The sequence below is a fragment of the Brassica rapa genome, chromosome A09 (assembly GCF_000309985.2).
Source record: "Brassica rapa cultivar Chiifu-401-42 chromosome A09, CAAS_Brap_v3.01, whole genome shotgun sequence".
Classification (NCBI taxonomy): Eukaryota; Viridiplantae; Streptophyta; class Magnoliopsida; order Brassicales; family Brassicaceae; genus Brassica; species Brassica rapa.
The window spans coordinates 3,250,941-3,266,033 of NC_024803.2; the positions used below are offsets into that span (position 1 = coordinate 3,250,941).

At 35.6% G+C, this 15,093-nt stretch overlaps 4 protein-coding genes across 5 annotated transcripts; all 4 read right to left on the reverse strand.

Annotated features, from left to right (window-relative positions):
- Positions 1–48: 48 nt before the first annotated feature.
- On the reverse strand, positions 49–2,996 carry LOC103837127 (UMP-CMP kinase 3). Of its 2 annotated transcripts, XM_009113456.3 has the most exons (10): positions 2,857–2,995; positions 2,228–2,288; positions 2,038–2,089; positions 1,698–1,815; positions 1,388–1,544; positions 1,207–1,287; positions 1,007–1,114; positions 839–910; positions 517–567; positions 49–294 (listed from the first exon to the last, which is right to left on the reverse strand). In XM_009113456.3, the coding sequence occupies exons 2-9, from the start codon at positions 2,255–2,257 to the stop codon at positions 556–558; spliced, it is 630 nt and encodes a 209-aa protein (XP_009111704.1). In that variant the 5' UTR covers positions 2,258–2,288; positions 2,857–2,995; the 3' UTR covers positions 49–294; positions 517–555. The 2 variants fall into 2 exon arrangements, with proteins under 2 accessions (XP_009111704.1, XP_033136522.1); XM_033280631.1 differs by lacking the exons at positions 49–294; positions 517–567 and having other exon boundaries at positions 653–910; positions 2,857–2,996.
- Positions 2,938–5,525, reverse strand: LOC103837126 (two-component response regulator 24). The gene is made up of 2 exons (XM_033280632.1): positions 4,520–5,525; positions 2,938–4,219 (listed from the first exon to the last, which is right to left on the reverse strand). Exons 1-2 carry the CDS (start codon positions 4,739–4,741, stop codon positions 4,037–4,039), a joined length of 405 nt encoding a protein of 134 aa, XP_033136523.1. The 5' UTR covers positions 4,742–5,525; the 3' UTR covers positions 2,938–4,036.
- A 253-nt stretch (positions 5,526–5,778) lies between these two features.
- On the reverse strand, positions 5,779–6,216 carry LOC103837125. Its single transcript, XM_009113452.3, has one exon. It carries the CDS (start codon positions 6,134–6,136, stop codon positions 5,891–5,893), a length of 246 nt encoding a protein of 81 aa, XP_009111700.1. The 5' UTR covers positions 6,137–6,216; the 3' UTR covers positions 5,779–5,890.
- A 797-nt stretch (positions 6,217–7,013) lies between these two features.
- Positions 7,014–12,663, reverse strand: LOC103837124 (phosphoglucan, water dikinase, chloroplastic). Its single transcript, XM_009113451.3, has 19 exons — positions 12,351–12,663; positions 11,681–12,269; positions 11,499–11,585; positions 11,163–11,294; positions 10,962–11,087; positions 10,701–10,879; positions 10,553–10,637; positions 10,316–10,465; positions 10,185–10,237; positions 9,889–10,097; positions 9,675–9,793; positions 9,543–9,613; positions 9,331–9,448; positions 9,111–9,197; positions 8,949–9,035; positions 8,779–8,855; positions 8,504–8,690; positions 8,326–8,437; positions 7,014–8,059 (listed from the first exon to the last, which is right to left on the reverse strand). The coding sequence occupies exons 1-19, from the start codon at positions 12,530–12,532 to the stop codon at positions 7,155–7,157; spliced, it is 3,555 nt and encodes a 1,184-aa protein (XP_009111699.1). The 5' UTR covers positions 12,533–12,663; the 3' UTR covers positions 7,014–7,154.
- Between the last annotated feature and the right edge of the window lie 2,430 nt (positions 12,664–15,093).

The window sequence follows — 15,093 nt, forward strand, 5'->3', positions numbered from 1 at the left end:
TTACAGCAGAAATAAACAATGGGAACAAGAACAACAAGAAAGACCACACAAGACACAACACACGGATTTCATTAATCTAGGTATATTATAAAAGGATTATAAAATCTCATTAGTTCAAATGAAATTACAGAAAGTACAAATCACAAAATTTCATCAAATACAAAAAAAAACAAAAATATATAATAGGTAAAGAGGTGTATAATAATAATAACAGTAATCATATGGGTTATATAGAAGAAGAAAAAATACAACCAAGCAGAGACTTCCTTGTAAAGATGCAACCCCTAAGCTTACCTATACAAAGTTTCAAAGGAAACAGACATTAATCATCACCATCACATACTCATTTAGTCCTCAAGATTCTATAACAGAACTAGATACATCAGAACATGCTTCCACACAGCCTTTTATTTCAGATTCAAGTAGCTTTTTTTTTTTACTTTTACAGATCAAAAGCTGAGTTGTGTTTGAACACACATAAACAAACGTTCAACCATCATTGGCTGCTAGACATACCTGACCAATGTATCAGGTATCTCTTTACGATGCTGCTGCCTAGGCTTCAACCTAAATAAAACGTTCACAGAATCGTTAACTTGAGAATCTTAGCAATAACTTTTCTTTTTTTTTTTTTCAGCTCTTAGCAATAACTTAAGTGATAAAATAATGCCATCATAGCTGCATGATTCTTTCTCTTTACAGAACAATCATGTATTCATGATTCAAATCAGTAACCATTAGTAACAAGTTTCTACATTACAGGTAGTTCATTGGAGTCTTTAATTTTCTACTGACTATTAGATATTAAAGAATGGCACAACTATTGTTTTCTTTTTACCTTCTCAGCTTCAGGAGAAAAGACTGCCTTCACCTCCTGAAACACATCTTCAATAGGCTTTGCGGCATGAATCTAAAGCCAAGTATTAGAAACAACAAAACTTTGTTACACAACTTACAATTGCTGGACCGTAATACAGTAAAAACTAGAAGAAAAAAAGATTTTCACCTTGCGAACTTTGCCCTTAGCTTCGTAGTACTGAATCACTGGCAAGCTAGATTCAAGAAACACCTTGAAACGCTTCCTTATAGTCTCTATATTGTCATCCTCTCTCCCCTTCAACACCAGAAACGGATGCAACAATCAACATACATGAAACAAGAGGCTACACAGAGTAAAAGAAACAGAGCTTTTCATATCACACTAACCTGGTTTCTTCCCAAGAGGCGCCTCTCCATCTCTTCCTCAGGACAATCAAAGAACAAGACAAACTTGGGTTCAATCCCAGTCTACAAACATCATCAAACGCATGTAATCATTAAGCAATTGTGTCAGCAAAAAAAAGAAAAAAAAAACATAACACTTTTAAAATTTTGTAAATATACTTACAACTTTTTCAAAGGCTGCTCGGTTCTCCTCATTGCGAGGGAAGCCATCAATGAGGAACTTGTCATTGCCATTCTCCTGAATTGCTTTCTGGAGAAGCTTGATTGTAACCTCAGAAGGTACAATCTTCCCTTCTTTAATCATATTCTGGATCATAGTCCTGCAACACCATTTTAAAGGACAAAACATAAAAATCACATAAATAAAGTCAGAACCGATTCAATAAACAACCTCAAGAAGGATGATGAATGTGAAGCTGACTCCTCAAGTTTTTAGTTTATAAGACAATGCCAGAAAGTTTTTAAGGGCATACCCATTTTCAGAACCTGATTTAATTTCAGCCCTGAGAAGGTCTCCAGCACTCAGATGTGTGCAACCAAAATGGTCAACAATATAGGCACACTGTGTACCTTTCCCACTGCCTGGACCACCTGGAATCAAAAGTAGTATCTAACTCAGAAAATCTACAATAAACTTTTCAATAACTCGACCAAAAATCACTTCTCATTAAACATAATAACAATATAATCTACTGTTTTGTCCTTAACCATCATGTTTGTGGTTTTTTTACTAATAGCATAAAAAACCACAAACATGATGGCGGGAAAGTAACGGTTTTAGCAAACACACATGAGAAGACCTCCTGAACTTACCAAGGACAAAAATAACAGCGGGTCTCTTCTCACTTGCGGTTCCATTCACCTCCTGTAAGAAAAAAATACACCAAAAAGACAAACTTTAAAATAGGTTTAACAAATATATCTACAAAGCAGAACAAGCACTAGTATGTTTTTTTTAAAAGATTGTTTATTAGAGTTCATGTCTAAGTGTGGAATCATTTACCTTGTTTGCAGCATCAGCAATGGATCCCATGGTACTATTAAGCAACTCGTTCAAATGTTACCTGAGAAGAAGGAATCTAAATGAGTTTCCAGAGAACACATTTCACAAAAAAAAAAAAAAAAAATCATGCAATAGATCAAAACGAGCAGATCTAAGTGCTAAGCATTTATAGAAGAAGAGGAAAAGTCAGATCCAAGGGAATAAAAAGTTGCAAACTTTGAAACAGCTTTCTACTACACAACACATGCGAAAGAAAAGATTAAAAAAAATGATGTAAGAATAGAACAATGCTGACGTATATAGATCAAGACAAGAGAATCCAGATCCGACGTGAGTCAATCAGATCGGATGCAAAAAGAAAGACAATGGACAAAGGAAACAAATGTCTAAGAAGAATCCAAGACGAATCGATACCCAGAATTGGAATTCAACAGATGAAGATCTAATAAAGATGCAAGCTTTGGACGAAATGTGAGATCTGAGTATTGGAAGAGAATGATATGAATCAAAGACACAAACCCATTACATATGTTTTTTTTTTTTTGAGATTGAGAGATAATTTTCAGACAAGAATAAGAAACTGTGGAAGAGATGTTTTTAGAAAGATCTGAGTAAAGAAAAAAGCGAACCTGAAGACGGAGAAAGTTTTTGATTAATCGCTGAGAATGTGAGAGATGAGGAAGCAGAGGCAAGCTATATATATATTTATATTTAATACATTCGTTTTAATTATTATTTAATCTTATGTTGGTTACTAATTAAGGAACAATTAATTTCAGTCCATGTGTCTCTGTTACCTTTAATTTAAACCAAGATTTTGATGTAGTACTATTTAAACTGACAGAAAAAAACAAATTGTTGACACACACAAAAAAAAAACTGACAAAAATATTTCTTGTAGTATTGTCATAAGAATTGTATCATACACTAGAGAAATATGACGATTCAAGTTGAATAAATAAGCTTTACTTTATATATGAAGGCTTTACAAAAACCAATGGTTGTCACATCTGAACCATGTCTTGCTCTTTATTTGGTTATGCTCTAGACCGGAATGTGACCTTATGCCTAAGCGTCAAACTAGCTTAGCACATTACACATGTGCCTTGCGTAAACGCTAATTGTCAATGAATGAAGTGATAATAGATTGCTAGTAGCACATGTGGTTTGCTTTCAATTCCTAGTTTGAACATAGTTATGATATAGCTATGAAGGGTCGAGGAGGAATTGAAGGCACATCATAAAAAGTCAAAAAGTCCAAGAAATGACTAAGTACGGTACGGGGAACCTGAGGCTGGAGAGATCGAGGTTCCCGAGGAGTACCACACCTTTAGGGATCACACGTGAGTTTTTCGTGAGTCTTCTTCAAATTAAGAGCTTTGATGTCTCTCTTGTGATACTAAAATTTGATAAAATAGATTTTGTTTCTACGTCGCACTTTTTTGTAGGCCAAGATACATCGGATTTAACTAAACATGTTAGCTCTATTCACGTGACACATCGCTGCTTTTCATGAAGCGTTATTCGTTTCGCTACAAAGCATCCTGACTCGTTAAGAAAATGGCCGAGGTGATGATGTCTTTATAAATCATAATAAACGTGACCAAATTTTTGAATCATGAACCGAAAATATCAAACAACTATATATTATATATGTAAGTTAAGCATGGTCACTTGCTCGGAAACTTTTATCGAAATTGGTATTGGTGATTACTATATTCTGAAGTAAGAATATTACGAACTATAAGTATATGTTATAGAAAACATGTGAAGACTTAACAAAAATCACTAACAAATAGTGTAGATTAACTAGGTTTGTACATGAAAGTCAAGTCTGTGGAGAATCGACAAAAGTTTGGAGATGGTGAGAGGTTTCTCTTGAAAGTCATTAAGACCAGCTTCCATAAACTCTTTCTTATCTCCTTCGTTAGCTCTAGTTGTTACTCCTGCTATCTTGCTCTCTATCCCCATCTCTCTTAGTCTCTTTGTCGCCTAATCAAACAAAACACAGTCCATTAGTTATACATATAAACCATCGGTTCTATTTTTAAGAAAATAATAAAAAGGGTACTGCACATTATTAATAAACAAAACTGTATTAAGGAGTCTTATTCCAACATTTAACTAGAACAGTTTCATACAACTTCTTTTACTAAGGTTTATGGATATGAAAATTCTCAAATAAAAATTAATTAGTAATAACTTATTCTTTTCTGAATTTTATAACAAAAAATAAGAATTGAATAAACGAAGTGAATTTAATGAGCTAAAAATATAATAAATTAATATTACCTGAATACCGTTCAAGATGGGCATTTCCATGTCCATAAGAATAAGATCATAGTTTCTCCCGGAACAATGAACGTCGACAGCTTCTTGGCCGTTGCAAACGACGTCATTTTTAATACCTAGACGGTCCAGCAGTTTGTGATGCATGGTTTGATTTACAAAGTTGTCATCGACGACCAAAGCTGTTAACTTCGACTCTGCCAAGCTTGGAACTTCATCAGCCATCTCTCTCGTTATCTTTCTTTCTTGTGAGCAACAAATATTACAGAACTCTTAAGAAAATATTTTGTGGAAACTCAAAAATATATATGTTGAATATTTAAAGGAGAAAGAAATTGTGAAAAAAAATCAGCTGGATTAATTGTGTTTTTGGATTCGGAGGAGATCTAGTGATCTTTCTACTTTTTCCATTTTGGGTACTTTACATGATTTTACATTTTTTTCAAGATCCTTTAACTTATGTAGGGTTTAGATTGATCGCTTGAGATTCTAATTAGCCAAAACACCAAGTGAGCAACATACATGAATAGCAAATAATCATTATATGATTTTATGATTACAAACTATAAAAGTTACATATACATACATATAGCAAGAAATATCACGTCATATGTTCAACTTTTGATTCAGTTTTAATTCATAAAATAAACAAAATCTAATATTTCTTTGCAAGTTCTGAGATTATCATATATCTATTGTATTTTTTTTTAAGGAAAATAACACAATGATATGACAAAATCTTGTGTATATTATAAAAATATTAAGTCTATATAAAAACGATTATCTATTTCATAAATTAAAATCTGATAATTCTACAAACGTGACTAAAAAATATAGTAATTACATATATGGAGAATTGTTTTCGGACATTTTTATTATAGTTCGCTTTATAGCACATAAAAAAAAAATATTCTGCAGAGGTTGTGGCCTTGACTGAACGATGTAAACATCTTCACCAACCAAACAACCTTCAACATCTTGTGCACATCCAAAGTTCCTTTCAAGAAGAAACCAACCAAACCGTCTTTGACCTAGCTTCTGTCTAAACAATGAGTCAGCCGTTTCGTGTGTTTTGAATTGTGATTCTGTGATCACATATGTTTTGACAGAAGGAACAATATCATGATAATTGAATTGTTTCGTTTTAATATAATCAAAATTGTTTATTTAGTGGTTTTATTTGAAAGAAAGCTAACGAGTCTTGAATCATTTTATGCTGGAACGTACTAACTAGTTTGTATAAGTCAAGAAAAAACCAGATATATAATCAAAAACTTTATCATATAAATCTCATTTAATTTTCATGCTAAAGAAAAACAAATAGATGACATCCTTAGCAATAAAGACACAAATCACAAATTGAATAAGATCAGATCAAGCGGTGGAGGAAGGTGATGAAGATGTTGTTGGTCTAGGAAGTCTCTGTGGGAGACCACATTTGGTCAAACATTCATCGTAACAAGGTTTGTTTTGTTTGCCACAGGCTATGGAACATGTTCTGAAGCAATCGAATTTTGGATCTTGTGTTGGTTGGCTCTCATCAACATTGGCTCCATTGCATGCTTGTAAAACACACCCTATCATTATCAATGCCATCACCATACACACTTTTCCCGCCATTTTCTCTTTACAAGTTTATTAGGACTTGTGTTTTATTTAATTATTGATAGATGTGAGATGTGCAAATAGGTGATTGGAGAGGAAGGCGTATATATACTGAATCCTTGCCTCTATATTTAGTATATTTGTGTGTGGTTGTTTTTGTTGTTTGCTATTTTTGTTTGGTTTGACTTTGAATATAGATTTGTTATTTATGTTTAGTTTTACATAAATAGGATTGGCTAACTATTATTGGATTTTCGTATTGCCAAAAAGTTAGAACTATGAAAATAGATAGCAAGTACATGATCGAATTTGTATTCTCCTGGTTAATTATAATATTATAAACTATAAAAAAAATATTACATCGATTATTTTATAACGGACAATTACTTGTCTTACGAGCATTTAGACTTTACTGCAATCCTTTACCGTTACAGTAAATATTGTCTCCGTTAAAAACATAATTCTTTTTTCTTTCTGAAACTTGAAACTCAGATCTTTTGATATAGAAATATTAATAATTTTTTAATCAATTATTTTTTGTCATTTAATGAATTGGAAATATCTTTAAGATGTAACAAGTAGTGATAGTCTAATAAGATGTGCAAATAGGTGGTGGAGAGGAAGACGTTTATATACTGAGGATTCGCCTCTATGTTTAGTACATTTGTTATTTATGTGTGTTCTATTGTTTTAGTCTAATTTGACTTGAATAGACTCGTGATTTATGTCTGTTTGATTTTAGTGTTTTCAAAAGAGTTAAAACTACGAAAATGGATGGCAAGTACCTGATCGAGATGGTCATGTCATGTAGGATTTGTATTTTCCTTCTTTCTTTCTCGTTATGCCATTCAGTGAATCAAGGTGATCTCTTGAAATTAGCCAAAACACTATGTGAGCAAGAGATATGAATAGCAATTATATACTGTACGTATCATAATTAAGCATACTTAACATATGAAAGTGACATAATGCAGAATTGTTTCCGACATTTTTATTATAATTCGCTTGATAGAACATAAAAAAGGAAAAGATTCTACAGAGGTTGTGGCCTTGACTGAACAATGTAAACATCTTCACCAACCAAACAACCTTCAACGTCTTGTGCACATCCAAAGTTCCTTTCCAAGAAGAAACCAACCGAACCAAGTCTCTGACCGAGCTTCTGTCTAAACACTGAGTCAACCGTTAACCGTTTCTTGCTATAGTCAACGGTTAACCGAACGTATTTGCCATCAGCAGGACCTTTTCCTGACACAAGAAGCTCTTCACTGAAGTTTGCAAACGCTAAGGTTTCCACAATCCCATCAAGCTTACCCGAAGCAAGTCTCCACGGTGTTCCTCTCGTCCCTGAAGCTAAAGTCTCACCTAAACCAGGAGCTATCTCAGCTTCCACTAGGTTGCTGTCTGGATCAGCTGGACTCACAGTGTGAAGAACGAAAGATAAGTCAGGAGACAGCATCTCTTGAACAAGAACCGCCATTGAAGCTTCTCTTTGAGAGACACCAGCAGCTCTACGGCTCAGAACAGCTCTTCTTGTGTAGAGAGAAGCCCAAACTTGGCAAATAGAGTCAGAAAACACCAAAGGATCTGAGGGACTCACGTTGGGAATTGATTCATAGAGTCCTGCTGCTGACATTCCAGCTAAGTCCTCAACGTTGGCGCTTGAACGAACAATGAGACGAGCTTCTTGGGAAAACGTTTTGCTTATGGTGTTGATTGTTTCTTTAGGCACTTGCAGTGACTTCATCACTTCATGGATCTGATCACATATGCTGTCTAGCTCACCGCCTTCTGGTCTGGCGGTTTCTAACTTCTCTAACAGAGATGCAAACTTTTCTTCCGAGTTACTTTGCTTCAAAGCTAGCTCCATTGATCCAAAAGGTATGACAACTCCAGCTGGAACCTTGAATGATGCTGGAACTCCGTTCTCGCTGTCCACTGCACATTCATTATAAAAATCAATAGGCGTTAGTTAGGCACTTTATATGGAATTGCTGATTAGTAGGGCGTCTAGACCGATTTTTTTAGTTCCTAAACTGATTTTTTTTTTTTTAATAATTGTTCCATTTGGGTCCGTTTACTGACTAGTCGGAGGCCTAGGCGCTGCCTAAACTGATCTTTAGAAGATTGATAAACAGAAACCGCGCAAAATCAGATTTGGTTCCAGTGAGTTTAATCCTCTTGAGAGATTGGGAAAGCTTTACCTCTAGTAGAGGCTGCTGCTAAAGATGCAAGGAGACCACATGCAGCAGCTTTCGAACCAGATGTTGATGCATCTGAATCCGCAAGTTCTATGATTCCTCCACTAGGGATGTCCTATGGATGAACGTTGTATATCATCAGTCTGCTACCAGAGGGTTAAGTGTACAATCATAACTCTACCTTGGATGAGTAAAGGAGGCTGTCAGAAGATGAGGAGACAGGTTTTGACTCTTCATCATCCTTAGATACACTTTTATTATCAGTCTTTTTGCTAGCATTGGATTTGGATTTGGGTTTGGATTTAGGAGTACGGCTCCTCTCTTCAGTTGAAAGTATCAGATTTACATGGCTTGGAGATGCTTCCAACCTGTAAGTTTCATAGTAGAGATAACATTATAGAAGAGACAGGAGCTTCTTCTTGTTTTTTATGAGGGATTGAAGCTAATTAATATTACCTCACATATTTTCCCACAAGTTGCCGTATATCAGCCACCTTGTCATCATCATCACATGTCACAAAGACAATCTTCTCCTGTGGAAAACATTATGTAAAATGAAGTGTGTCAACGCTGCACTTCACTATACAAGTTTATGGAAATGAAATAAGAGAAGAAAGTTTATTTGCCTGCCGAGCTCTAACGCCAAGGTGAGACAAGTGAGGTAACTCCTGGAGAAGCATGACTCCAGCTATGTTTCCATTAGCAGCACTTACCTGTTCAAAGCATGTTTATGAGGTAATCATTAGTATGATGTTGAGAATCACGGTGAGGTTGAATGAGTCAAAAACCTCTTCATCGCCATCAGCTTTGTTGACCAAGAGAATAATAGGACCACCACCAGTTGATGGTAATGATCCAGGCACAATGCTCTCAACCTGCAATTACCAAAGCCATCAAAGTTACAAAACATAAGGCACCAAAAATGTGTTGAAATGATTGTTCTTTCTAAGAAACAAAAATAGTAAACTCAAAATCTCAGCTATGTATTCGTTAGCCTTCTCCACGAACCTGAACTAATGTCCCAGAAGTAGATCCAGGTACAATGACGTCCCATCCCTCAGAACCAAGTGAGTTTCTTACAGCTTTTAGAAGAACAGTGCAGAGCTTTGAGATCTGAAAAATTATACTGCAAGGTGGAAGGAACCACAGGTTTAGTCAGATGAAAATACAGAAAGAGAACGAATGTTAAGTAACTATAAGCAAAAAAAGAACAGACTTACCCAGCACGAATCTCTGCTTCTGTATAGGTCTTGACACTGTTCTCTGGAATCCCTAGAGCTCTCCCTAGTATCTGAAATGAATATAGATTAGTAGCAAACGAATATGATCACATTATGAGGAAAAGTCTGTACCTCAACATTAGGAGGGAATATTTGAAGAAGTAAATCAGAATATTCTGATGTTAATCTCCTTGCTCGATCAAGACTTGCTTTCAGCCTCATGGCCCAAATGGTTTTTCCATCCTCTTCCCCTTCATGAAAAAAGAGAGGATGCATTTTCAGAACCAGCCTCACACATCAGAGTTGCATAAGAACGAGTTGATGTATGTTGAGAGAACGTAGTAACCTTCTTTTTCAAGTAGGTCTCTCTCTCGCCAAGCGAGGAGTTCATTTCCAATGGCTAAACACTCTTCTTGCTTCCAACCAGATAGACCTACTTGCTGAACACCCAATACCAAAGCATCCAGAGGATCTTTCCAAGAGGCAACACTTCTTGACTCCACATCTTTTGCTAGTTGAACAGCTCCTCCCATAGATTCAAGAGCATTGAGGAATCTAACTCAAAATCATTTACAAGTTTAAATAACATCCAAAAAAAAAAGTACTCCTCCAAAAAGAAAAAAAAAAAAATCTTATGCACACCTGCTTAGTAGTACAAAAAAGTAGTCCTCAAGCCCAATCTCACAAAGACGCCACTAATCAAAGGTAGCAAACTATATAAATAAAATACATTGCTACATGATAATGCTGAACTGTGTAGAAAAGAAGCTCACCTTCTGGCGCATTGCAATGGCAGCATCAGGAGCATCATTTCGCAAGCCGCTATTAAGTTCCTTAATGATTGATTCTCTTAGAGAAGCCAGAGAACGCATAGTTTTAATCAACTCCAAAACGCTGCTTGATTCTCCAGATGCGTCAAGGCTCTGGAAACATAAATATATCACAACTAAGACTCATGAAGCGACTACAAATAACAAACGTTGCAATTATTGTATTTAATAAGAGCTTACCTCTTTACACTCAAAAAACAACTTGAGAGCAGAAAGACCTCTCTCATCCATAGAAATTTTCATAGATTCAAGTTGTTCAGTGAGGCTGCAACAAGATACAAGAGTTATATAAATTATACAGTAAGTGGGAGCATAGGTTTGCCTTTACCTTCCAGCATTAAAGAAATCCTTAAGCTCATTATGGAATATTCTGAACTGCTCCACAAAGTCTCCACTGTATTTTCCTGGGGTCTCAGTGATTCTCTCAAGCATTGCTTCTGTTGCAATTAGATCTTCTGGACCCGCATTCCGGTGAAGCTTGTTTTGTATGGTATGCTTGATCTCTTGCTGTAACAAAGATGTGTTATATGAATACTGTGACAATAACTCCTTTAATAACCAAACAGGTAAAGAGAGTATTATTATTTACCTTGAGATCATGAGGAATGTCATTGCGATGGGCGATGTCCCTAATTCTAGTTAGAGGGACAGATGCAGTAAACTCTGCTTTGAAAGAAGGCAAACACGGATGGATTTTTCTAGCGACAAGCACTTCCTACCAAATAAAAACATATCCCAACTAAGTCAACAACAGCTACATTTTTTTTTAGAGGAAAGGCAAATGTGTCACCTCTGCAGTAGCATCTTTCTTGCTGCAAATGTTCTCCAACTCACGAAATATAAGCCTGGAAATCTCAGCATGATGGTTTGGACGGTGATGCCCTCCGTCTTCAAAGCAAGGAATCTGACCTGTGTTTATCCACTGCATACAATGCCAAACAAACAAAAATCGAAAAATAAACTAGTTGAACCTCCCAGATATAAGAGAAAATATAAATGTTCAAGAAATCGCTAGGCGGTGGTTAGGTGCCTTATCGAGGATTATTGTTTAGGCGGGCGCTTACAACGATTTTTAAAACAAAGCAATAAAGATTAGTGTATTAAGAAAGAAAAAAAAGAGAGAAACCTTCAAATAAACTGCAGAGTAAATGAGCGCCTTCAACCGTTCCTCCCTCTCAACACTCCCAACTATGACCTCACTTACCAACTCAAGCTTTCAACACAAGTGTACACATCAACCAATTAGAGATGTTACATTCTCCAAAAAAATGAAATCTTTTAACTAACAAAAGAACACATGCAAGATACCTTCTTCCGCCAGTTCCTAGAGCTGCGATCACCTTCCACCATCTTAAGAGCTGAGCCTTTAAGACCACTAGCATCCCAATTCCTCCCAACTTCTCTGTTTCCATGCTCATTAGAACGCATAAAGGAAGCATCTTTCCCTTGCCACTGCCCCCCCAATGTACTCTTCCGAAGCTGCGCACCATTATCACCACCACCAACGTCGTGGCTATCACCACTCTCCTCCCCACCACCATCATCATCAACAAGAGGCAAATCAAGTGTCTCTCCAGTAGCATCCCAGTGGCAGACAACAGAGAAGCTCCCGGACTTAGGAAGCTTAAGGACACGATTATCACCAGACTCCCATGAGAGTGAGCCGTCTTTCTTGACGACGACGAACTTAAACTCCAAAGCCTCACCTCCGCTAAGCTCAAGCTCGCAAACCCATCCCTTCTCAGACCAAGCAAGTGGCGACTTCTCCTTCCAGGAACCGATCTCTTTAGCTGATCCAAACACAGCCACATGCTCACCGAACTTAACTTGACGGTCAAGCCTCACGTTTAACCTCACTTTGGGCCCCGACCCATCTCGATTCTTCCTCTGTTCCTCACTGGGTCAGATCAAAGTTTCGATTTTTAGAACTCAAAAAGGTGATTTCGATCGAAAGGAAGAGTAAAGGAAGAGACTTTACATGGTGGAGGAGGAAGCAGAGGAGCAGCAGGTGAGGCGAGAAGGTGAGATTTTGAGACGGTGTGAACGGCGGGGAAGGTGAGCAGGTCTGCGAGTGAAGTGAACGAGACTGGGAAGAGAGGAGTTTCTCGTGGTGGTGAAGGTGAAAGGAGAGCCGTGGAAATGGCTGCCAATGCTCTCCATTGGAGTTTTTGTGTGATAATTTTTTTTTTTTTTTTTGTCAGTCTTCAAATCTCAGGAAAGCCATTAACAGTCATAATATTAAAGGAGTTTTTTTTTCGCTTTTTTCCATTGGGAAATTGCCAAAATATGTCGAAAAAATATCTCCCGTGACAGAGATATTAATTTTTTTCGTCGGTTTTATTGATACTCTTAAACCAAGGAGAAGCGATGAAATAGAGAATTTTTTTATTAGAAAAAATACTTCTTAAACCATTCAATTCGTAAAATCCTACTATATAAAAGGAGCTAAATCCTAGCTTTTCTAAAGGTGCCACAAGGACAAAATAATCTCTACCTATTAAACTGCCATGTCACTAGCGGGCTGGGCTTCAAATTAAAATTGCAATAAAAGATTTGGACTTCGATGTCGCTTACAAAATTTTCGGTTTGTCTACGATTTACCGGTGAGCCAGGTAAAGAAAAATCTCGCAGCCCAACCCATTAACCCAAATCGCCGTCTTCGTAAAACTATTTCCTTCGGACAATTACTTATTTCAACTGTCAAACTATTTTCTTTTGAATTTTCTATTTATTCAGATAATTTATTATTTCTACTGTTTTCTTTAACAATGTGTGAACCGGCTAAATTTCCTTTCATCTTAAAATTGTCCGCCCAAGATAACACAACCCCTTCATTTCATACACAGTCACTATAATTTTTTTAAAAAAAGCCTAAATTCTACTATCAAACCCACCCAACAAATTTACAACTACCAGTTCCAATTACTCATGCTTCGACCTCATTCAAATAATTATGGGCCAGCCTACTTTAATTTTTAAATAACCATGTCAATAATATTTAAAAAAAACAAACAAACCATAACTATGTTCACTTCAAAAAAATATAAAATTAATAAAAGATGGGCAATACAAAATAATTATCATTCTTATTTGTGTAGAACATGCAGCAGAAGATCAAAACAATTGGGACGACACCCTCGAACCGCATCCAATAATCGTTAGGATCATTAGGATGTGGCCCATCACAAATCACAAAAATAAAAATGCTTTCTAAGAACAATTTTCATTTGTCTTGACATTCAGGTTTGTCTTAAAAATACTTACTTTCAATTATTCCAACTACATTTCAAATAATGGCTTTTAACCACTAAACATGAACAAATAATGGAAGGGATGGTGTCTGTTTCTACGTCTGACACAATCTACCAACGCTTCGAGAAAGGGAAAATTTATCATATTAGATATTTTAATCTTCTTCCCAATAACCAACAGTACAGGCTTACCGTTCAACCATACATAATCAATATCAATGAGACAACAATTATTACACTGATTCAAGAAAACATTTCACCGATTCCTTCATACATATTCCGGCCCCAACGCTACCACCAGTTGATCAGCTTAGCAAATGCAACCAACTTCCTCCCAAAAAAAACCAATAGCTCTCTCACATACAAATAAATACTAAATTTTTGTCCCTAAAACCAAATTATTCCTACAGATGTTGTTGGCCGCATATGCTTCATCTAAGGAAGTGATTTATATAACCACTACACATATTCAAAAATCATCATTGGATTGCGTTTAGACATGTACTAACTTTTTATTAAATAATAATTGATTTACAACTAAACAAAATATAATACAATAATTATTTGTAGATCAAAATTGGTACGTCTAACTTTATGGGACAAGGAAGCGTCGAATTTCAGGGAGTTAAATCACATATATACCAGGAAAAACTAAATTGTAATCATCACAAGTATCATTCCACGGTTACATGAAGGTAATAAACTAAACATAAAGTTTATGTCAAAATAAATGCTTACATATATTTGACTTTTTCAGGAAAACTATCACTTACAACCACACCTGGATCCCGCTTCTACTTGACAACGATATTGGTATCATATAACGCTTCCAAAAGAGGAATAAACTGATATCCTAAGCCTCATAGCAAACGACACCAGCCAACTTTTAAAAAATTTACGTTACCACTTCCTATGTCAATTAAATAGGCACACTCAAATACTATTTTCTCTTACGAATATTGAATTCATCAAAACAATTTATTATTCAAAAACTATGTCAACGTCTTCGCATTATAAAATAAACAAAACATAACTTATCCTTTCAGAAACTTCACAACTCTCAATTTTAATTGAACTGGACTTTTATTAAACATGTAATCCGCGCGAAGCGCGGACACCGACCCTAGTGTACGTAAAGGTAGATCACAGTAACTATCCTAGGAATTCGATTCGTGTTTAATACTATTTTAATTATTTTAAAATAGCTGCAAGTATATATATTCTGCATTTAATCAATTAAATAACCATGTTCATATTAGACTATTTATAATGTTTTTGTTTAAAAAAAATTAAGAAAAAGATTTCAAATGTATGTATCTAAATAACAAAATTTTATTTCTTATTTTAAATATAAAGACATACTATTTTATTTTAAATATAGATGAAAATGGTAGTTTTATTTAAAAATATGAGTGAGAATTAAAAAAAATGTTTCTCTCAGTTTTATTACAGAAAATATAGAGATATATT

Excerpts from the sequence above, each read along its gene's own strand:
- LOC103837127 (XM_033280631.1), bottom strand. The coding sequence starts at position 2,257 with ATGGGATCCATTGCTGATGCTGCAAACAAG. Across the intron at positions 2,090-2,227 it reads TTGCTGATGCTGCAAACAAG|GAGGTGAATGGAACCGCAAG; the intron begins GTAAATGATTCC and ends TTTTTCTTACAG. Across the intron at positions 1,115-1,206 it reads GCCTCTTGGGAAGAAACCAG|GGGAGAGAGGATGACAATAT; the intron begins GTTAGTGTGATA and ends CTGGTGTTGAAG.
- LOC103837125 (XM_009113452.3), bottom strand. The coding sequence starts at position 6,136 with ATGGCGGGAAAAGTGTGTATGGTGATGGCATTGATAATGATAGGGTGT.
- LOC103837126 (XM_033280632.1), bottom strand. The coding sequence starts at position 4,741 with ATGGCTGATGAAGTTCCAAGCTTGGCAGAGTCGAAGTTAACAGCTTTG. Across the intron at positions 4,220-4,519 it reads CCATCTTGAACGGTATTCAG|GCGACAAAGAGACTAAGAGA; the intron begins GTAATATTAATT and ends TTGTTTGATTAG.
- LOC103837124 (XM_009113451.3), bottom strand. The coding sequence starts at position 12,532 with ATGGAGAGCATTGGCAGCCATTTCCACGGCTCTCCTTTCACCTTCACC. Across the intron at positions 10,098-10,184 it reads TTTTTTGTACTACTAAGCAG|ATTCCTCAATGCTCTTGAAT; the intron begins GTGTGCATAAGA and ends ATTTTGAGTTAG. Across the intron at positions 9,794-9,888 it reads AGACCTACTTGAAAAAGAAG|GGGAAGAGGATGGAAAAACC; the intron begins GTTACTACGTTC and ends TTTTTCATGAAG.